This window comes from Etheostoma spectabile, unplaced genomic scaffold, assembly GCF_008692095.1.
Source record: "Etheostoma spectabile isolate EspeVRDwgs_2016 unplaced genomic scaffold, UIUC_Espe_1.0 scaffold00000003, whole genome shotgun sequence".
In the NCBI taxonomy this organism is placed as follows: domain Eukaryota; kingdom Metazoa; phylum Chordata; class Actinopteri; order Perciformes; family Percidae; genus Etheostoma; species Etheostoma spectabile.
In genome coordinates, this window is record NW_022602536.1 from 1 (window position 1) to 23,974 (window position 23,974).

At 39.9% G+C, this 23,974-nt stretch overlaps 1 protein-coding gene across 1 annotated transcript; it reads right to left on the minus strand.

The window, feature by feature from the left end:
- Positions 1 to 1,991: 1,991 nt before the first annotated feature.
- On the minus strand, positions 1,992 to 18,308 carry LOC116674375 (seizure protein 6 homolog; the record flags this gene model as incomplete). The annotated part of the gene is made up of 5 exons (XM_032506867.1): positions 1,992 to 2,130; positions 3,717 to 3,911; positions 6,703 to 6,869; positions 11,863 to 12,031; positions 18,123 to 18,308. Coding segments are annotated over 5 exons (856 nt in total), but the record flags the coding sequence as incomplete, so codon positions are not given.
- Between the last annotated feature and the right edge of the window lie 5,666 nt (positions 18,309 to 23,974).

Here is a 23,974-nt window from a genome sequence, read left to right on the forward strand (position 1 = left end):
TGTTCAAATTTTTAGGCTAGGTCCACTTTTCTCAGAACTCCCTACTGCAGCTTTAATGTCAACTTGTCATAATCAAGACAACCCAACCATGTCAACTTGTCATAATCAAGACAACCCAAACATGTCAACTTGTCATGACCAAAACTGAATGACACTTATGACAGACGAAGAACATTTATGATTTGTTTATAAGATTATGACACGGTCCATGACAGTGTCATGTCAAGATTATGTCAACTGTCAATAAAGTGTTACCTCGCTATCTTCCTGTCAGGTCTGCAAAACTGAAACTCCTGCGTTGTTGCTACGCCAACTGGGAAAGTGGCATGATATCGACTGTTTAAAAGCGTGTAGCTTAATACTAGTTGGGTAGTAGTCGGATGTGTCAAGTCCATTCATGACGTGGATGGAACAAGACGTGGAAAATGTGGGTATCCAGCAACAATGCAGAATAATATTTTAAATTCTGTGACATAAGAGACAACGGATAGAAGGTAAGATACTAATCCAGAGTCTCTCCAGACTCAAATACGTAAAACAAATAAACAAAAAACCTGCTACAGGGTGGCAACAGAGTCTGATAACTTGCTTAGACAACATAAGGAACACAACGGGAGCGGTACGGGATTTGGGAGTCTTTCTCTCGGGATCTTGCATGTCTAGATTTTGCAAAACTTTGCATTGATCTGCGTTGACATGCATTCCAAACTGTGAGTGTTGATCCGTACGGACCATGGATGAACTATGGTCGGTTTACACCACGAGTCTACCTATATGAAAAATATATATAACTGGGATCTAAATAGTGGATTCTATTCATAATGAACGGCCAAATCCAATTTGAGCAAAAAATGAGAGTCAGGTAGTGTTTCCTGTCTGTATCTACACTTACATAACTACACAACCACATACTTATAAAAGAAAAGGCTTTAACCTTAGATCTAATGCAGCTGACAATAAGAATTGTTGTCACCAAATGTGAGTCATGGTTTTGGAGAATTGTCCAATATCAGTGTTCTGTCTGGGATAGGGTTAAAAACTTATGTAAGGATGGAGAGAGCTTTTTGGATCATGTCATTACTTTTACACATTTACTTTACATGTCATGGGGGGTTTACAAATCCTTGAAGTTGTGAAGTTAAAGTAACGTAGGTAAAAAAAGATGCAGGTAGTAGGAGGACAACACATGTCGTTTTCTCTTTGAGTTTGGTTTTTGGGCTGTGGTATTGTCTAAATGTTTTCACAGGATACCTATACTGAAATCACCTGCTCTGCTACATGAACAGCAGCAATTACTTATGTTGACAGACTTCCTTTCAAAAACCAGAGGAAGCCATTATCAATGCTTCTTAAAGTACAACAACAGCCCAGGTGCTGTTCAGAGAGAGAGAGAGACAGACAGAGAGAAAACAGAGCATAAGACCTATGCAAATGAGCTTGCCTTAATTTGCTGCAAATGGCAAATGATTTTTCTACGGCTGACTGACTTATCGGGCTCTGACACGGCGACGTGTGTTGCTCTGTGTCTTCACCTTGGCATCACAATCACAGAAACACACACTCCCATGCTGTACACTTGCACCCTCTACTCCTCCTCACAGCAGCCATTACAAGAGTGGGGGAGGAGTGAGAGTTGTGGTTGGGGGACCGCCAAACAAACCCTCCCTGATATAATTAGTTTTCTTCGCCGCACCTAATTAACCTTTTTCTGTGTGGCACTTACACATCTCATTCACAAGCCGAGCGCTCTTTCATTAGCAGCGTGTTGTGTTTTTAATGGGTTTTACCAGTCATGGTGAGGTAGCTCTTTGTAATCTTCAAACTGCTTCTGTGGCGCTGTTTGAAGCCAAGGACTGGTGTACGTATACGCAGAGGGTTTGGTGATGATTTGATTAAAAAAAAAAGGTTTGTCATTATGCAGATTTATGCGTATCAAAGGGCAAAGGGTGAGGCGGTGGATCAAACTGCACATATGGAAGCTGAATACATACACTTGAATGTCCACCATGATCCTCTTGTCCTCCTCAACATGGATTCCCCAAATACAGTCCTGGCCTTTATCGTAGGCTTCAGGCCAGTTAGGAGACAGCACCACTCCAGCGGAGTCTGTGATCTCGCCACTACACACAGCTGGAAAACACACACATACACAACCATAGGTATTAAGATGGGCAATGGTGAGGGTACAGTTCATTTAATCAACACACAGAGCAATAGGGCTGGTTGTCAATGCCATTATTAAAACAATAAAACTGTTAATGTCTTACTTTGCTTAATATAGCAAAGCCATATTTCTAAAGCTATTCTAGTCCCTCCGATGAAGAATTCTAAGTAATACCACACCACTGGACAAGGAGGATTAAAAAACATGATGGACTCTTCAGAAGAGGTAATTATCTTCACTTGAGTTTATGCGTGTGAAAGTTGCTGGACGCCATAATCTTCTGAAAGTAGCCATACTGAGACATACAGAGTGTTTTGTGAAGCTAAAAGTCTTAATTAGCTTTGTATTAACTCATATGGCAATGGCTTGAAGGTAACGGATGTTCATTAATATAAAAAAAAATTACGCACTAAAGGTTTAAATAAAAGAGGCTAAAACTCTTAAATATTGAATGCAACACAAGCAGCCACACAATAGTTTGGCTGAAATAAAACACAGTCCAAAACTGAAAAATTTCAATCAGGAGCTTTATATACAAGGAATAACAAAACAAAAGGTTTTAATACCCAGCACTACATGGCAGCAGGATGGGTTACTGGCTGCAGAGACTTGTGGCCTTAATGGGTTTAAAATCAAATCATAGTTCAGATAAATAACATAATATATCATAAACACAATTTATAAATGTAGAACAGGTCAAACTAATCTGTAGAAAAGCCAAGACTATATTCATGGAAATTCCAGAGATGATTTTCCTGTTGACTACCTACCTGTACCCAAGGAGGGCCGAACAGTTTAAATAAACCCCATGCCATGTCATCTGACAGCAACTTAACCTGAGCCAGAAGATCCTAAAGCAAATGGGACCTACGTCTAATGGTCCTGAAGTTACTAACACTCTGAGGAGTTCAGCAGGTACATTGTTGCATGTTTGTTGGCGGACTAAAAGTGCAGCAAAAGTTGTTCATGCGTCCCGTCTGATCTAATTAAATCTTACTGTATGCTTGTGTATTTACAGACCCAAACACCCATCATAAGTAAATTTGGATCCAACCTGCAACAACAGTATCAACAGCCCTGAGTACTGCTGAAATATCCCTGAGCGAGGTACTGACCCCCAATCTACTTATTTTATGTAAATCCTGTCAGCTAAATGTCTAAAATAAAAAATGTATAACCTAAACGATTAAACACAAGATGTGTTTAGTGTAGATTTGTCACTTCTTTTCAGCTATACAAAAGCCGGCTGTGGCTCAGGTGGTAGAGGGGTCCCCAACCAATCGGAAAGTTGGTGGTTTGATCCCTGGACCCTGGGCAGGAACCTGAATTGCTCCAGATGCTGCGCCATCAGTGAGTGAATGTGTGTCAGTGTTTATCTGATGAGCAGGTGGCACCTTGTGGTCTCAGCAGCCTCAGCCAATGTATGAATGTGTGTTAAGGGTTTCTGTAAAAGCGCTTTGAGTAGTTGTTGAGACTAGAAAAGCGCTATATAAATACGGTCAATTTACATACACAAACACACGCACACGCACACGCACACATACATACGTACCTCTGCAGGCAGGCTCGGTCTCGTTCCACTGGGGATTGTTGGGGTCCATGCATTCAATGGTGACAGATCCCTGTTCCAGAGTATAGCCAGGGTCACAGGCAAACTCCACCACAGCTCCCACTGCCCAAGTATTGTCGCTACTGGTCAGGTTACCGTACTTCACGAAGGGTTCGTAGCAGTGGCCTGCTGCATAGCCTGTGGTACAAAGACATTTTCAGTGGTGGAAAGGACTGAGCTATCAGAAAGAAAGTGAGGAGCTATGCTTGATAAGTTAACATCCCCATCAATTATATGACTAAGAGACCACATGACTTTCATAAAAGTCCTTAATGAGTTGCCGTGTTGGTAATTTGTTATTTTATCATTTATTTCTCTTGAATTAATCTTGCATTTATTAAAAAAAATTGGCTTATTATCAGATTTATTTCTAGGCATCTGGTTTCCTGTTTGGTACAGTAAGGAAAAGTTTTAATAAAACAAATATGTATATCAGCTGTGAGACAGAAAGCAAAAAATATCTAGATATTCAATCTAACTGGTACAGCTATAAAAAATTTAAATATAGCTGTTCACCACGGTGGAAATGGTTTGTCAGGATAAAAGGAGGAACCATCAAATCTGTTAGAGACTCGCTAAACAGCATTATACCCTGTTAATGGCCATAATGACGTCCGTTGCTCCCTTTGGACTTAATCTCATTTGTGGCAGCGAAGCAGAGGCCTAAGAAGATTACACTGATTATATTTCTTTTGGTCCTCGTGGACCAGAGAAGAGCTGCGGATCAGAATGCTGAGACAAATGTGAGGGCAAAAGATAAGAGAAGCTAAGCAATATCTTACCCTAGCCATTAGATGAAACGTACTATGAAATAAAAACGTACATCGTATAGATTCTAACGTGTAAGGTTATGAAAGTAGAAGCTGCAAGTTAATAATGTATTCCCAAAAGATTCCTAAACAGCTGAGAGTTGCTCTAAGATTTCCTTCATTAAATGGCTACAAAAGCAACATATTGGAAAGACAAAAATATAAAGAGATGTATGGATTATATGGATGCGTTTAAATGTATCCAATAATGTTTTAATGCAAAAAGCGCAATTCAGGCCAAATTAAAAGTGAAAATGGCTTCTGATCATTTAAAGAGTATATTAGAAATGGGCTTTTCTGACACAGATTAGTTTTTTTCTCTCTCTCTGCACCTAAATTGAGTAGATATTGAAGTTTGAATTGAGCTATGCTTCACGGCATCCGTTTCTGTCTATCACTCCCTTCAGCTTTTCCCCAGGTCCCCTTTGACCAAATTAGGATTTTAGCCATGCTAGTGGTTCGGCTCTTGGGATGGCAACGTCAGTGGGTTGGTGTGTGGTCAGTCTGTTGGTCCACCACGCTGCTCCAGACTGAGTATCTCAGTAACAAAAAGTTAGGTTGCCATGCAATTTTGTACAGAGATTCAGGGTCCTCAGAAGATTCATCCTACTCATTTCGTCAGCCTGAATAGAGAAAAATGTTTGATAAGAGCCACAGTGGGTAATCGTAATTTTTTTTAATTAATTAAAGGTTCTTTATAATACAGCATTACATTGCTGCCGGCAGGAGCAGTGCGGCGCTGTTTCGGACTCTCGGTGCTTTGTCATTCAGCTGAGTGAAGCTGCACTGAACGCAAGCACTCGTCTTCTGTCTAATATTTTCTCCAGTTTTACATGTTTGTGAAGCTTTAAAACGTGTATACTTATACAGATATTGTTTAACAGTTACATTTGTAATGTTAAATTGGTTTGGTGGAGGGAACATGGTACATTTATATGGTTTGTGTACAAGTAGAGAAACGTTTTGTTGGTTGTCTCAAGATGAGGCCGGCAGTGAACTTTGGACTGAGATCAAAATAAGAGTGAAGAAAGATTTAAATATTCCTTAATTTTTGTCTCCAGCACATTTTAGGTTGGTGGAAATACATATTTGTGATAACATAGCAGCTCGTTTTAAATTAATATGTTAGCTAAAACATTACCAGTCTTCAGCTCACGCAATTTGAAAAATGCAAAGTACAACCGTTAGTGGCAATGAATAAGCTGTGTTTTCTTTATTTTACATATTAAGAGGTGAAGAACAGTTTATTGAATGGTATTTTTTTTATAAGTGGTTGAGGATGAATGTAGAAGGACATATTGAAAATTGTAAATTGAATGTGTTTCATTTGAAAGGTAAGGAGAAAGCCAACTACCTAAGGTATTTTGTTTTGGATTTTGTGTTGATGCTAAATGTAGAACAGCAAAATAGAGAAACAAAAAGATATTTTTGCATATTAGCAAATAAAGATTCTGAGCGAAGCTGCACTGAATGCAAGCACTTGTCTCCTGTCTAATTGTTCTCCTGTTTTACAGGAATTCGTCTCTACTTATGGGTTCTCAATCTGACACCTGTAACATCTGCCTTAATTAATACAGAAGTTCCACCTTTTAGAAACCTGCCAATAACTCTCTAAAAACAGTTTTCTTCAGTCCTCAGATACCTCCCACTAATGCCTTTTATCTTTTCACTGTTTGAAAGGGTTGGAGCTTTTTACTTCTTTATTTCATTTACAGTACACAGTCTTTTTGTGGTTGTACCACCCTTGATTACCTAAAGTTAATCTTAGCTGGAAGTCAGTCTCTCCAGCCATTCACTCTGCAGCAAGCTACTGCATATTCTGAAGGTCTTTGTTCAATATATTTTAAATCGATAATTCACTGAGAATCCACAGAAGGCCAAAGTTTCTGACTGATGCTAATCTGTTCTTGGCCTTAAGCAATTAGTGAGATAACATACATCTTTTTATATGAAGTCCTTTTGTGTGTTTTTATAATGAATGCTTTCTGACGGGTTTGCTGCCATGTTTTCTCCAGGTTTTCACAATTTTTGATATTAAGCAAGGGCCCACATGGCGCTGGCATGACAAACACCATGTCATCTTGTTCTATACTGGAACTATCCATAGCTCTGATGCTTACCTTGGTACCTGATGGCAATCCCAGTAGATGTGCCAGTAGCATCTGAAGTCAGCTCAATGAAGAGATGCCTGGACGTGCTGAGTAGACCTTCATTGGGAAGATACTCCACCTCATATGAATCATACAGGGCAGCTGCATCTATGCTGTTACCATTTTTGATCAGCAGCCTAGAGGAACGGGAACAAAGAATCATTTAGCAGAGTTTTTTTCTGCTGATGACATCAAGACCAAGGGCTACTTTGGAATTTAAAGGACCACTCCTACTTATTAAAGAACTGTGTCTTTATACTAAAGCTGCACTATTATTATTATTGCCAGTTGATCAAATGGCTGTGTTAATGTGAAAGGTTTCTCATAGTGATGAATAGGGCTGTGTATTGGCAAGAATCTGATGATACGATACGTATCACGATACATGGGTCACGATTTGATATGTTGCAATATATTTCAAAACTGTGCGTGAGGTCATATATTGGGATTTTTTTTAAAGTAAAATTTTGAAAAACTAATTTAAAAAAAAAAAGACGTGATGTTGATGACGATGATGATGATTTAAAAGTGAAAGGAATTAACTTTAGATAAACAATTCAATACAAACAAAATCAAATTTATTTGGGGATTGTAGTTCTCAGGTAGGTATTAAGTGGGCCATAATAAAAGAAAATACATAGCCCCTATCACAATACATAACACATTATGTGCAATCTGAAAAAAAAAAAAAAACATCCACACATCCACGTGCAAAACACAATTCCTAAAGGAAACATTGAGGAAAAAATGTAATCAATCAGTTAAAGACAATAGATGGCCCCTGACTGTAACATCTAGGCTAATGTATAACACATTAGGTGCAATCTGAAGAAAAGAAAGGACATTTGTCTATGTCATCAAAAAATGCTTACACTATTATTCATACACAGGATCCATCCAACATAACCCTTTGTGTCGCAAAAACATGATTCATAAAGGAAATATTGAGGAATGTAATACTAATTATTAAATCAATGAAAAGGAAGCTTATTTAATCTTAAGGATTTTGTGAAGGAAAACCAGCTGGTCAACATGAACAGGCTTTAAGACACTTATCTGTGCAGTAACAATATCTCCCGCAGAAGAGAAAAAACTCTCCGAAGAGACACTAGTACCGGGAATGCAAAGAAAGCGCTTTGCTACTTTGGATGGCTGAAAGAACTCATGTTAATGGACCTTCCACCAACAGAGGATTCTCTGGAAGTGGCAAAGGGGGTTCTTCCCTAAAACATTTAACCTCAGCTGTTGCAGTGTAATGTGCAGATTTTGGCGTTGCATTGTTTTTGGTAGAGGCAAAAGTAGGTCCAAGCAAGTCTGCCAAAGAACGTGAGCTCATTGGTCTCTTGCTGGGGGACTGGGTAGATACAGGGCCATCCTTGTAGTTTGTCTGATCAACCTCCTCTGACCAGCCAGTTCCCTCCATTTTCCTCCACTGGACTTTTTACCACCCCTTGCTGCTGAAAAACATCAAATCTAACTAGTATTAGTTTTACAGTAAATGTATAATGTACACCAACACTAAATCTTAGCCCAAATTCATCCTATTTGTCATGATTGTGGGTTTTCAGTTAGTTTTCCATTTCTTGGTTTATTTTGTAGTCTCTCTGATCTCCCACGTGTTGTCTTATTTTACTTCCTGTCTCAGTTGACCGTTTTCCCAGAGTCTTCATTGACCGTGCTCCCAGAGACTTTGCCATTGTCCAACCCCCCGGAGACACGTGATGGTGGACCTGCCGACTGCTGCTCGTGTTTCCTTGTTGCCTGTCACTGTCACAGAGTCCCATTGTCCTCGGTTCCTGGGTCCCGCTTTCGCCTGTGTCGCACCAGTATTTGTCCCTCCTCTAGACCCCCTCCTCCTTCCCTGGGCTGTTTTGCTTTATTCTGTGACGTTTCTTTTTTCATGGACCCTCTGATAACCGTCCCATGGGCAGGGGGTTCTGTCATGATTGTGGGTTTTCTTTTAGTTTTTAATTTCCTGTTTTATTTTGTATGTGTTGTCTTGTTTTACTTCCTGTCTTCTATTTTCCTGCCTGTTTGATTACTTGTCCCCATCCTTATGTGTTGCACCTGTGTCTCATTGTCTTTCCTGTCTTGCTTTTTTAAGTTCAGTCTTCCCGTTTGTTTTCCTAGTGTGCAGCTTTAAGAGTTTTTTTCCTGTGTTAATAGTTCCTTGTTCCCGTGAATTTTTTACAATTGCCTGTTTTTTTGGATTTCTCCTTGCCTGTCGTTTGTTAATAAAACCATTGAACTTTACTCCTCTGAGATGTCCATTGTGGGTCAATCTCCTGGTGTGCTTGACACTATTTTAGTACATAGATACAAGTCCAATTAAATGGAGATTATATTACTAATCACACTTTAGGCTAATGTGTGTATTTCCTTTGTAGACATCCCTTGTAGACATCATTGTCCTCTGCTTCGGAGAGAAAGGGTAGATCTTTAAATCTAGGATCAACAGCTGATGCCATTGCCATTGATTCGACAAGGTGCTGAAAGCATTCTTTAGAAATGTCGGCCCATATTGATAGGATAGTATCTTGCAGTTGATGGAGATTTGTGGGATGCACATCCAGGGCACAAAGCTAGATTTCCACCACATCCCAAAGATGCTCTATTGGGTTGAGATCTGGTGACTTTGGGGGCCATTTCAGTACAGTGAACTCACTGTCATGTTCAAGAAACCAATTTGAAATGATTCAAGCTTTGTGACATGGTGCATTATCCTGCTGGAAGTAGCCATCAGAGGATGGGTACATGGTGGCCATGAAGGGATGGACATGGTCAGAAACAATGCTCAGGTAGGCTGTGGCATTTAAACGATGCCCAGTTGGCACTAAGGGGCCTAAAGTGTGCCAAGAAAACATCCCCCACACCATTACACCACCACCACCAGCCTGCACAGTGGTAACAAGGCACGATGGATCCATGTTCTCATTCTGTTTACGCCAAATTTTGACTCTACTATCTGAATGTCTCAACAGAAATCGAGACTCATCAGACCAGGCAACATTTTTCCAGTCTTCAATTGTCCAATTTTTGGGAGCTCTTGCACATTGTAGACTCTTTTTCCTATATGTAGTGGAGATGAGTGGTACCCAGTGGGGTCTTCTGATGTTGTAGCCCATCCGCCTCAAGGTTGTGTGTGTTGTGGCTTCACAAATGCTTTGCTGCATACCTCGGTTGTAACGAGTGGTTATTTCAGTCAAAGTTGCTCTTCTATCAGCTTGAATCAGTCGGCCCATTCTCCTCTGACCTCTAGCATCAACAAGGCATTTTTGCCCACAGGACTGCCGCATACTGGATGTTTTCCCTTTTCACACCATTTTTTGTAAACCCTAGAAATGGTTGTGCTTGAAAATCCCAGTAACTGAGCAGATTGTGAAATACTCAGACCGGCCCGTCTGGCACCAATAACCATGCCACGCTCTAAATTGCTTATATCACCTTTCTTTCCCATTCTGGAGTTCAGGAGATTGTCTTGACCAGGACCACACCCCTAAATGCATTGAAGCAACTGCCATGTGATTGGTTGATAAGATAATTGCATTAATGAGAAATTGAACAGGTGTTCCTAATAATCCTTTTGGTGAGTGTATGTACAAAATGAACATAGAAGCAGATGGCTTTGCTTTAAAATGCCAGCAGACGTCGGCTCATTTCGCTAACACGTTTTACCACGTGCCAATTCTCTATATTTTCCTCATCATCACTTCTTTCTGATCTTTTCCGTTTCTTCAGAGCTGTCCAGATGTCTGTTCATATCTATGAAGTCTATATTTGTAGCAGGAGTATAAGAGCAGCCCGGAGCAGGTATTGGCTGGAATACAAAATGGATTATTCTGTTAATTTCCCCCCTATGGCTCTTCCTTCAGTCCTCTGTAACGAGAGCCCCATGCTGCTAAAATGACACTCTGCTGTCACCACTATGAGCTGCGCTGACAGCAAGTTGTTACCCTGCAGAGTCCTCAGAAATTATGTTATACAGAAAAAGCAGAGGGTACGACACACGAGCGGCTTGATTGAGAATAAGTGAAGGGACATGCCCAAGTAAAGAAGAAGGTAATACATCACTGTTAATAGAGTATAAACCATGAGACAGTAGTTAGTCTGGCCTGTAGCTTATCTGACATTATCTATTGACATCAATCAAACCATTTCATGTCTAAAACATAAGAATAAGATTCTTGTCAGGGTGTACAGCTCTGAAGTGAAGTTTTGACCATGTCACACTCATTTTTGGCCGGTTCTCCGTTACCTTCCTCTTTCTTTGTGTTGCCGTTCTAAACCCTGGTGGATTTCTGAGTACTATGGTTACCTGCTCCTCAGATCGCTGCAGTGTAAATCCAGACAGCTAGCTAGACTATCTTTCCAATCTAAATTAAACTAAAACAACTTTTGAACATACACGTTTCACCAAAACAAGTTCCTTCCCGAGGCTAATTTGGAGAGGGACCGTCATTGCGTCCAGTGCTCATCACCGTCCATGACAATTGTGATTGGTTTAAAGAAATGCCAATAAACCAAAGCACGTTTTTTTCTTCCATCCTGGAATGCTGTGTGGACTAGCCAGATCCTCCTTCACAGCGCTATGGAGGATGGTCTGGCAATGTGAGCCTATGTCACACTAAAACTCTCCACTGATACCATTTACTGTAGACTATTTTCCACAGCTTTTAACCTCTCTTGGTTGATTATCAATGGGAATATCTTTCAACACAGGTCCTGATACTTAATGCTACATGATGTTGTTTGAGAAAGAATGAAATGGGGCAGTGGTGGAGGCGATACATCTCTGTGTAGGGAAAGTGAAAGACCAGCTACCAGCGATGGAAGAAGTATTCAGATCATTTTACTTAAGTAAAAGTACTAATACCTACTAATACTTTTTTAAGCCCGAAAATGTATAATTCAACTTGAAATCAAATACTCTCCACCTCTCTCTCCTCTGGTTATTTATTAGATGAAAATCAGTGAAAGCTGAAAATAATTAATTTAATTTACCGTTACCAGGTGAGCAGTCCAGATTAAGTTATTTCCAATAAAATACTATTTCATTGCAAGTTTATTACTCAGTTTTTTATGTTTATAATGTCCAACCATTGTAATACAAATCTTGAATGTCCTGCTTACCGATCATCGTCCTCAGCCAGCGCCACCTTCTCAAAGTGGATATGTAGTCTGTGGCCCTCAGGGGCCTCCAGCAGCCAGTGGCAGGTCAGGTTGTTGCTGTAGTTGCTGGGAAACCCAGGAGAGACGATCCGACCAACTGTGACGTTCCTGATCAAACCACCACATGCAGCTGAGAGAGAGGAGGAGGAGGGAATGTGAAGATGAAATGCAAAACTGCACTCTAAATTCAATTAAACTTCAATTCAATATTAAATCATAACAAGAGTTATCTCGAGACAGTTTACGGATAGAGTAGGTCTGGACCACACTATAATTTACAAAAACCCAACAATTCAGGTAATTCCCCCAAGATCAAGCATTTAGTGGTGAGGGAAAACATCCTTATAGGCAGAAACCTCGAGTGGTAAGTTATAGGGAACCTTGGACAGACCAAGGCTCTTTGTAGGCCGGGTGGGGGTGTGATGAACATGGGCAATTATAGTCACAATATCACCATAGACAACTTTATTTGCCCATGGAAAGAGGTATTTCAGTATTTTTAAACCTCGACCCTTATTTTCTGTCTAAGTGACTGATAGGAACAACAATCTTTGACATTGGTATGTGTTAAGGCTGTGATACACTAAACCGATAATCGGCCGTCAGACAGTCTGGCGAGGTTGGTGACTTGAGTCTGTTTGGTGTGTTCCGTGCCGTCGTCCGTCGGAGGCCTTCTTTTTGGCCGACCTGACATGCTCAGTCGTAAGTTGGGCACTGCCGGCAGTGGGACTCAAATGATCAATCTGATTGGTAGAGTGCTAACCCAGAAACAAGGAGCAGGATGAGCATGACTAGAGTCTCTCAAAATCTGAAAAAAATCTTTTAAACTGACCTTTGTCGATCTGAAGACAGATTTAGTAACTGCATGGCCTATTTCTCATTTAAAATGTTTTCAGAAACATGTTTCGGTGAACTAATTTAGTAAAATATGAGATCGTATTCTGAACAAGAAGCCATGAATTTCCGGAATAAGCCAAACCCACGTGACGCGTTCGTCCAATCAGCTGCTGGTTTTCATTTTTAGGCGACAATCCAGATTACCGTTGCCTGCTGCTATGGAGACGTATTGCATCTCGCCGCTTTGGTGTGTTCCAAGGCATTTTTTTGACCAACTGGAGGAGACTGATCAGTTCAACTGCCGTTTCTGCCAAGGGTTGGCCATTTTGTTGGTGTGTCAGGGGCTTTAAGAGAGACGATTGCAGTGAGCAACGGCAAAAGAATCTGTAAGGTAACAGTAATGGGCAATTGTGCAATTTACGTCCACTAAAAGTGCTCTTTGTTACCGATGACAGGCTCAGATTGATATTGTAAATGTCTGACAACATTATGGAAAGGATCCCTACAGAGATATTTTTTGTTAAGAGTAAGATCCTTTATATTTGACATGAAACAGCCCCAAAATCACCATCACCAAACCCACCAGACTCCAATAAATAATTAGTACTTTTAGTGTGTATAGAACCAGCCTATTTCCACATGTAAATGGGTGAATTAAGGGTTTATTCCAACCAAACTAGAGTGGTGATTGGTGGAACAGTGGAAAGATGAACCAAGGCAACTTTTGATTGACTTTACAATGATAAAATTACTGCTGACCTCTGTAGGGATCATACCCATAATGTTGTTGGACACACTAATCTGAGCATGTCAGTGATAAAACAGCATTTTTAGTGGATGTAAATTGAAGGTGCACAATTGCCCAACAATCTTACATTGCAGGTTTCACAATGGTCTTGCTTTATACTAGACTGATTTTTAAGAGTTTGTGTTCCCATCAGTCACTTAGATTATTGCTGTGGAACTATAAAAACACCATACTGAATGTAACAAGACGACAGGTAAACAGAAAATGTTTTGGATTGCAGTGAAAGCAAAGAACAATAACAGAAAAAAAAAAAAATCTCACTAAAATACAAGACTAGGTGGACTGACAGACAAGTACTGTTTGGTCTAAATTTCGGGCAAATTGTTAAACAGTGTGGTGTCTCTTATATAAATTCTTGAATACTAAATGTTAATCTGCACTTTTCTGGAATGTGCCAGAAATCTTTGTTTCGACAACTGAATCGGCATATCACAGCCATGTTTGAGTTTATAATCAAAGACGGACTTTAAAGCTTTCACTTTGTTGAATACAATAGTTCTAACAGGCACCTGTAGAACATGACATTAGTTAATTATAATACATCTGAGAACATGATTGCTGCACATATTGATAAAAGCAAATACCTTAATTTAAAAATAAATACTGAAGTTCTGTGTCTGGCGTTTCCGAAACGGATACACGTGGAGCAGATATAAACTGTAAACTTGTAGCTCATGCGCCATCTGCAGAGGCACGGCCCACTGTCTCTCACAATGATTAATAAAGCTCAAAAACCTCTGGAGGATGTAACTGAGGACTGTTTATTTGTTTAATAGTTCTGCATATCCTTCCAAAAATAATGTCGCTGATACAGAATAATCCACATCTTTCTTTGAAACTGCTTTCCACCACATACTTAAGAAAACTGTTGACAGTGTATGCATGCTCAATACCATTAGAGACTGGTGAACAACAACGCATTCATTAATGGGTATGGTATGAAATCGTACCAAAATGCATGCACAAGAATTTGAGTGAAATCCTACAAAATAGGCTACCGCTAGCTGGTTTCATGACAGTTAAGGTTAGCGGTCTTTCGAGTAACATTTTGCCAAGGAAAGGTGACTGTAAGCTGGGCACAGAGCACCGTGAGGGGACAATCCTTATAAGAGCTGTTACAGTTGAGTTTAGCCGACACAAGTGGACTGTAATTTAAGTTAGTTTAAATACCAAAATGACAAGTTAGGATTAGAAAAAATAGATTGGGGTTGGGTTCAAACACACAAAAATGAACAAATAACAAATAAAACATTGTCGTTAACTGAAATAAAATAAAACGAGGCATTGGAAGTACACGACAACTAACTAAAACTGTAATGTCTGTTTGCAAAACTAACTAAAATGAATTCAACGAGTAAATGCCCTTTTTGTTTTTGTCTTTGTCAATGTCTTTCATAGAGCAAATCATTTTATATATTTCAGAGTTGACATTTTCGACTATAAAGCTGTTTTATAAAGCCTATGCCACTGACATATAGTTATCAACCCAGTTAGGAACCCAGAAATTCCGACATCCCATGTAAAATTGAACACAACATAGTCCACTCCGTGCCCCTCGCCTGGCATCATGCCGGTACCAAAAGTCGGAAGAAAGCAGCAGAATCCCATTTGATTATGACTATGTCAAATAAAAGCAAGTGCAAGTGGAAGGTGGTAAAATATGTGGACAATTTATGAAAGGAATTTGAAAGTACATTTAAGAAGCGCGCACAAGGAGGCTAACCTAGCTTACCTTAACAAGGAAAAGGAGAACACAAAGCCCCCCCCTCCCGAAGTTTGGGGTCCCCTGCTGGAGCTGCTCCCCTCACAACCCGATAAGCGGACGAAGATGGATGGGTGGATGGAAACGAAATTAGAGAACCTGCTTTAAAAACTAATTCAAACTAAACTGAATTTGAAAACAAAAAATCAAAACGAAACAAAAAATAACAACTAATGAAAAATGAAAAACTATAATAACCTTGCTCCAAGGACATGAACACCTGTTTTCCCGAGTTAAAGTCTTTTAGTTCGCTTCCCGGCTTGAAAAAAGTGTTTTATGAGCCATTCATAAACCCCTACCTCCTCCCTAATGACCAGAGCGCTCTTAGAATGGCTGTCAATGTAATGCATGCAATAATAAACACATGGAATACATATGAATTACAGTGCATTACTTTACGTAGCTATATGTACAAATGCTTCATTAAAAAAGACTGTGAGAAAAGATGTCATTGTAATCTATGTGAATCGACCATTCAAATTAACCAAATGACTACTGTATCCTGTCAGGAAGTGCTGTTCAGTGCAGCTGTATCACTTATTCATCACCTTTGGTTTTTAATTCAAGAGCATGATGGGAATCAAAAAATTAGGTGAGAAAGATAGCATCATAAGAGATACAATCAGATTCATCAACACATACAGAAAATCCATCTAGACTTATAGGAAGGAGTTTGTTTGTGTGTGTGTGTGTGTGTGTGTGTGTGTGTGTGTGTGTGTGTGTGTGTGTGTGGTGTGTGTGTGTGTGTCCCAGCTGATCTGGTCAAGGTTACTCATGCAGACAAAGCTTAATTAAAGCAGAGCAGGAAGAATACACCCAGTGGCATCCTGCCCAGCTTCGGTAATCACACCTCAATACACCTGCTTTTCACACACACACACACACACACAACACACACACACACACAACACACACACACCACACACACACACACACACACACACACACACACACACACACACACACACAAAATCAAGATGGAAGAGATACAGATGTACAGCCACACAAATGCCCTCATTGAAATTGCTTTCAGAAAAACATTCCCTGTCCTGTTACTCAGAGCTGATCAGGGTGAACAGGGGGAAACTGATCACTTATTACTCCTCCGCCAGCCTCATAGGAGCAAAGAAAGAAAGATTCATCATCCACACATGCCTGTGGGACTCCAGGTCTGTCTCTATGCCTGAGTGACAAAGGACCAGAAGGTCCAATACATAACTGTTGGCTACAAGTCTTCTAAAAACAATTACCCAAAATGCTGTGGTTGCTGATGGGAAATGAAAATCTGGTAGAGAACGACTGACGCACAGTCAACACTGAATGAGAAAATACTGAACAGTAACAGTACAGCCTCAGTAAGTCTTAACCAAAGCAGAGGTCAGCATCACTGACATGAATATACCAAGCTAATGCCAAGTTCTGTTAATGATAGCCACGTTATATACATGAATTATAATATTGTAAACATTTCTTTAAATACATCTATGTTATAAGTATTATCATCACGGTAAAGAGATATAATAGCAATGAAAATGTTGGTAATGCTATGAAATTTATGGTAATAGTAGGCCTAGTGCTATGCTATATATAACAATATAATCAAAACATTAGTTTATCATTACATTATACTCAATAATAATTGTTTTGTATTGTGTAGTAGCTTTATGACATCATTATTAAATGGTAAATTTATAGTTGAAAAGCTTGAGTCAATAGTTATTTTAGTGTTAAACAATTAAATGATTTATTTTTTACCAATTACTATTTTATTTTATCAATTTATTGAGTATAAAATAATTAGTTCATGCATTAAGATAGATGTTAATACTTTGTCAATGGTTAATAATGGTTTGCATGGGTTTATAAAGTAATGCTGATATTAATTAGTTAATAATTAAAAAGTGGTTATAAAACATCAGGTAACATTCATTTTGCCATTCCATCATTACATGATCATTGATTATTTGTGCACTGATAACTAATTAAAAATGTTTGTAGATGCTTTTTAAAGTATGTTAAACATTACCCTGATATTATAATCATCTGTTGCACTTTATAATTGCCGTCCAAATAATGTTAGTGACGGTTTGCAAACCATTTTGGTAATCTTTAACAAACATTAGGTTAATGTTACGATATGTGCAACAATAATCTGTTAACATTACATAAATTATAGCATTTTTATTATAATGTAAGCTAATAATCATTTCATGTTTGTTACCATTAAAATCATTTCAAGTTTATTTTCATTCATTCGTTTAATATGTTTAAATAGCCTAGTTTAGAATTATAATGCTAACACTAATATTGTAAAGACAAGTAACAGTTCATAATACGCTAATAGCAACGCTAAACACTAATATTACTGCTAATATTCATTATGTTCACAATGATTGCAATGCTGATACTGTTAATAATTTATAAACAGTTGTATTAATAAAACTAGTATTTCTTTATTGTATGTATTACATCACTGAGTAATACATTATAACATTGTATTTTTATATTTGATAAAAACGGAATACATAGTCTGGAAAAAGAAAAATGCTTAAAATATTACTAATTATTATTCTGACAATGGTGAGATTACATCAGAGATCTGAGTGAGAAGCTGGAATTCATGGCATTTACTTTGAGTCATCTTAAATGATGACTCAAATGATCAGAAAACACAGATTGTAATGAATAGACTGTGTTGTTATTGAAATCACGTTACATCTCTGTGAGGAATTTGAAATTGTCCTTCCTATCTGAGGGCTGTGGACATCCAGGATGAGCTTTGATTGGCTCTTCTCCCGGTTCTGGTGACCTTACCAAGGCAGTGTGGTTCTGCGCCACTCCAGTAGGGGGTGCTAGCATTGCGGCAGGTCAGCAGGCTGGAGCCCTGCAGCATGTAGCCGCTCAGACAGGAGAAGAAAGCCTCGCCTCCGGAGTGGAGACTGCTCACTGATACATCGCCGTAGCGAGGCCGTCGGGGGAAGACACAGCTCAACACAAAGGCTGCAGAGACACAGATATGGAAGAGTCAGAGAGACAGAGATAGAAACAGAGAAATGAAAGAGTCTACTCTGCCTCACTCACTTTAACACATATACTTTTTTCATTCACTAATTAATTTGAATCAGTCTTCTTCACCATTTTTTCCATTGGGTGCTACTGTCAATTTAACAAACACTTCTTGCACGTTTCACCCTAAAAACTTTCCAGGAAACAGAGGAATGATGCCCTTTGAACCCCTGGAAACTTCTCAATGTAAAAAACATGAATAGGAAGTCTTGTGTTGTTGATGGGAGCTAGTTTAACAGTTATATGGTTGAGAACAGTATTTCTGTTAAGTCCCTTAAAATCTTGGCTCCCCATCTTAAATATTTTAACATAACATTGAATATCCTCAATAAGAAATAATCACAGGCAAAAAATTAAATCTTTAGATATTCTCTATTGACTTACTGAACACTCACAATCCTCAAAAACTCATCCTATCACTTCACGCCGGTACAGCGTGTAGACAGAGCCCCACACACTTCTAACCACTGAGAAGAAATGCAGAAATCTCTACTGTGAAACGACCAAAATGGTTTTAACTTTGTACAATTAGAGGAGAGGCATGCCTACTATAAACTACAGAATATCCTGTACAACATACAAATTGAGTTTTTGGTAGACACATTCCCTTATTTTCCATCCATAAAAGGTAATCTGCATTCTGCAATAGACTGCTCACTGTATACATTCTCATAATGCATTTATAGGACCTTATTTAGGTAAATGTGGCAAAAAACTTATAGGCCCTGACTTTCTACAAACTGTCAGTGTCAAATTGATTTCTTATTAAGCGGTCTGCTTAAAGAGATGTAAATAAAACAACAAATCTCCCGTGGACAATACATAGCAACACTACAGGGGCATTTAGTGTGCCAGTGTTCCCCTCTGGCTAGGTAAGGTAACTAAGGTAGCGCGCGACACACACACACACACACACACACAACAACACACACACACACACACACACACACACACACACACACACACAACACACACACACACAACACACACACAGAACATGTGCAGGTTGGCTCTCAGGTGACCAGTTAACTATCTGGCTTTTTTATTGCCTATGATTTGTCTTCCTTCAGCCTCCTGGCGTTCAGCCAAACATATTAATAATATATTTCTGCTAAAGACTCTGATCCATCTCACTGTAATTGTCCTAGTTTTATTGTTAGCCTTCGGATGGCTTGGCAGTAGTGCTGCTATTGATTCTGTCTGTCGGGGACAGCGCGGTGCTTCAGGCGAGGAAATATGTAGGGAGAATAAATAGGCCAATAAATGACAAACTCGGACCTCGGGTGCCTCCGACACTCTGTTAGAGCTGAGGGATGTTCGCCAGCTCTATAGTGTCCCACAGAAATAGAGATAAGAGCAGTTTTGGTCTTAATAGTATTTCTCATTAGAGCAACGTCCCAGACTAGTGCTGCCATCCCATTGCAGCAGCTGCTGGAGCTGTGTCCTATCACTCCCTGGGCTAGTCATTACCATGGTCAGCTGTTGCTATTAATATCCAGGCCAACCAAAAACTATGAAGCTCATAGGCTCACTGGAGAATAGCAAAGAGATAAAAGAGCCATCATGGTAGCATTGTGGCATCCTAACACTGGTGCTAACAGGGAGCTTTTACAGAGACAAATGGCCTTGGAGCAGTAAAATGCCTGCTAGGCTACATTGCTCTCTTGTCTTAGGTGACCTTATGGCCATATATCATGTTTTGGTTTAATGAAAGGTTATTGATAATCACTGCTTTTATTTTTGTGATCTACAGTGTGGGATTAAGCCTGAGTTTACTGGATAACATGGATAGTTTAAGGAGTGTGTCTATACAGTCATAACTTTATTCTGCACTGAGATTGTTTGAAGTCATAGACTATTATGATGCATGTTCAGCATCACACGTTGACAATTGTTCTTCTGATCAGTGAAATGAACCACGTTGACTGTGGCTGTTCACAGTTTGGAACATTACGCTGGCAATTTCCCTCTGATTAAATGAAATTCTTATCTTAATACGATCAGTTCTGCACGGTGTTTACTTTAGTCCGCAGACTGATCTGAACGCTCAATGGTGTTTTTTGCCTCCAGGCGGCTAACCCTAACCGTACGTACACACCGCCACCGACTTGAGCTGCAAAAAAGCTCAGGCCGCCCCGCCAAAGACGCTTGTCAAAAAGTACGGGGAAGCTTTGTGACGCTTTGGCCGCTCTGACGTGGCGGCGTTTTCTGTTCGACCGGGAGAAGCGCACGTAGCCACGGCCAATACTAAAAACCTTTTATAAATGACATATATATTGACAGAAGTTGTATTAATTGGTCGCAACGGGGTCTGTTAGCAGTTAGCTCGCTCGTTAGCCGCTGGCATGCCGCTATGGCTCGCTCGTTAGCCGCTGAGCCGTAGCGGCGTGCAGGCAGAGCAAGCAGCCGCCGGATTAACCTAGCGACCCGTGCCGGACTTCACTGTGAGCGGATGTGACCGGCAGGTAGCGTTAACTTGTTCCTATGTACAAACAACGTTGTATTATAAACGAAAGGTAACCCAGCAACGGCGATTATGAGCTTGTCCTCAGAATTAATGTTTTGGTAGGAACGAAAGATTACATCGTATGTTTCTCCAGGACCAGCCAGCGTGAAGGACGTCTATATTCCGATTGGCGGCTGGCGGTAGCCGCTGCTTGCCGCTGAACCGCGTCATAGCTCATTACCATAAAGTTGAAAAATTTCAACTTTCTGACTGACGCTCAACTCGCTCAAAACGCCCAAAACGCAACGCCGACAGATTTGCCGCTCCTTGCAGCTGAGAGAAGCTTCCATTGAAAATGAATGACTTCCGGTAACTTTAGACGCTCAAGTCGGTGGCGGTGTGAACGTACGGTAACCCTAAACAAAACCATTGCCCCGCTGTCTGGAAGGATACGTTGGGGACAAAAAACACCAAACATCGATCTGAACACACAGTTTTAAATGAAGCTTCTTAAACCATTTCATTTGTTTTCTGGGGCTACTAGATGGCACTCTTGGTTTGGAAATTCAGAGAAATTCAGAGGGCTTTCAACCATTTGCTCAGAAACGAAAGAAAATGCTTTATGAGGCCATCACTAATAGTTTGTGTCTTAAAAAAGAAAGACAAGTAGCAACATTTAAACGCTGAAAATGCATAGAGCAATGGGATGGTTATGTTACAATAACCCTCATGAACCATGTTTGATTGCCATACCCTCGCGCTAATTGGACAAAGTTTAAAACTACAAAAAAGTCCAATGCAGGACCAACAGTAAAATGACTACAGGACATATGAAAATATGAAAAGACTGAATTCAAAGTAAAACGTTGCATGCCGGTTAGATTGGTCTCCGACTTGATCCCGACTCACTCTGATGTCATGTACACGTGGGCAACGATAAACCTCACAAGCAGCGCAGTTGCTTTTCATCGAGGCGGATCCAGGGCATGCTGGGAAATACCGGCTCTTGGCTGATCTAATAGCTGATTGGTTCAGAAATAACGCAAATTGATGACACTTTTACGTTTTATTATTTTTGAAGCGAAGGGATTTTAACTGCTACTTGTCTGATTTAAAGACTTATTTGTACAAACCACATCTTTTGTGGCCGATAGTGACGTTTAGAAGTAAGAGAGACTAAATCTGTTCAGATTACAGATCATCTACAGGTGTTAATTACATCAGCAACAGATTGCATGTAGAGACAGCTAGGCCTACTCTGTATAATAAAAACAACTGTAGACTTGTATACAAGCTGATATATAGTTCTGATAACACTATTAAATCGGAATTGGACCACAGTGTTTCTGTCACTTATTGTTGTGCGTGCCCAACTTAAGATCGGATTTTTGTCCCTGTCCCCAGCTGCTGCCGCCTGCTCTCGTCCACCTTACAGACGAGTCACAGTTCGAACGAGCCTAATACGTCATAATAGATTGAAAAAATAAAGTCTGCTCTAGTTTTAAGTTAAAGGATGGATACCCAAACTGAGCCCGACGGGACCCGACAGTGCCCACGGGGCGGCCCGGGTTTAAAAGATATTTAGAAATGATGTTCGGGTTTGGGTCGGGCTCAGTCACATCAGCGCGATAAGGCATTTGTTGTTAAATAGCTCCTTTAAGAGAGCTAGTCAGTCAGTGAGGGTCTGTGTCTGTGATAGTGGGCAGAAGAGAGATAGAGAAAAAGGAAGCAGACGTGTAGATGTTAGGCCTGGCAAACCCGGTTCCTTTTAAGGATTCGGGTTACTCCGAGTCACTCACTTAACTGAATCGGGTTGTGCGAGTCACTTGAATCGATTGAGTCAGTATTGCTAGGAATAAGAACTTTTATTCTTAAATCCACTGTGTACTCGACTTAATTGCATTTTAACATTACATTTATACATCAACCTACAGTAGGCCTAGCTAGGCTACGTGTAGAACACTATTTTTCAGAAGTGAAAGAATAGCTTTTGTTGTTGATTTGCTTTACTCTAAGCTCGCTCACGCGCTCGTCTGCTACAGATTGACTCATAGCCGGTTGATTTGCGCGATTGACTGACTCGCGTGAGAGTTCACAAGTCCCGAGGAGTTGTGAGATGTCTGTGAGGCGAGCCCGAGTCGCGAGCTGAGACGAGCTTGCAATGTTTTGGACTGTCAGCTTGACTATGGAGCTAGATTTGTATTACTATTGCATGCAAGAAAATAAATGATCTGAGAGAAAAAAATGTTGAGAGAAAAAGTTATCGCACTGATAGAAAAAAAAAGCTTTTATGAGAAAAAAAAAATTTGATAGGAAAAGCTTTCATCCCAATAGCAAAACAAATCTCTCAAACAACTTTTTTAAACTCTCAAATATATATTTTTTGCTATCAGTGTGAAAAAAATGTTCTTCTCGCTCTCAAAAAGTCTTGATTCAATTTTTTGTTTGAGTCTAAGGATTTTTCTCTTGATGTGAAAATAGTGTCATGGGCTTGGCCACGTTCCTATTGGCCAGTTGGGTGAGCACCATCTTGTCTTCAGAGTCCATCTGAATCATTACACCATTGTCACCACCATAGATAGATAACCAGCAGCACACCCAAAATAAATACCTTTTAATTATCTAAACATTTTTAACAGTCCAACTGAAACACTGGCGGTGAGCAGCCGCAGACGGGCCGTCATCAGTGGGGATTGGCCAGCGTGGGAACATTGCTTGAAAGCTTTGCCACTAAAAGTTACCTGATGGGATCTCCAGCGGGACACGGAGAGCTCCAGACCCGGTAGCAACGGCACAACCCTGCTGGAGCACCACCAGTGGTTGGTGGAATAGCAAGCTAGCATTAGCGAACTAACTAAAAAGGAGTTTTTCCCCGCCACTGTCTCAGTAAATGCTTGCTCTTGGGGAATTACTAGAATTATTGGTCCTTAACTCTTGTTATGAATTGATACTATCAATAAAATTGAATTGGTGGACCTAACCCTCAACCTTAGGGGTTAGAGTACTTGTATGTATTATTAGGTATTTGTTAAGTTTGTTATGTTGATTAACTGTATTGTAATTTGAGTAGTTTTATGTTTATCATTTATAGAAAAAAACACAACCGTCAAGCCATCTGCTTTGCTCTGAATGTGTGCAGAATAACTTAAAAGGA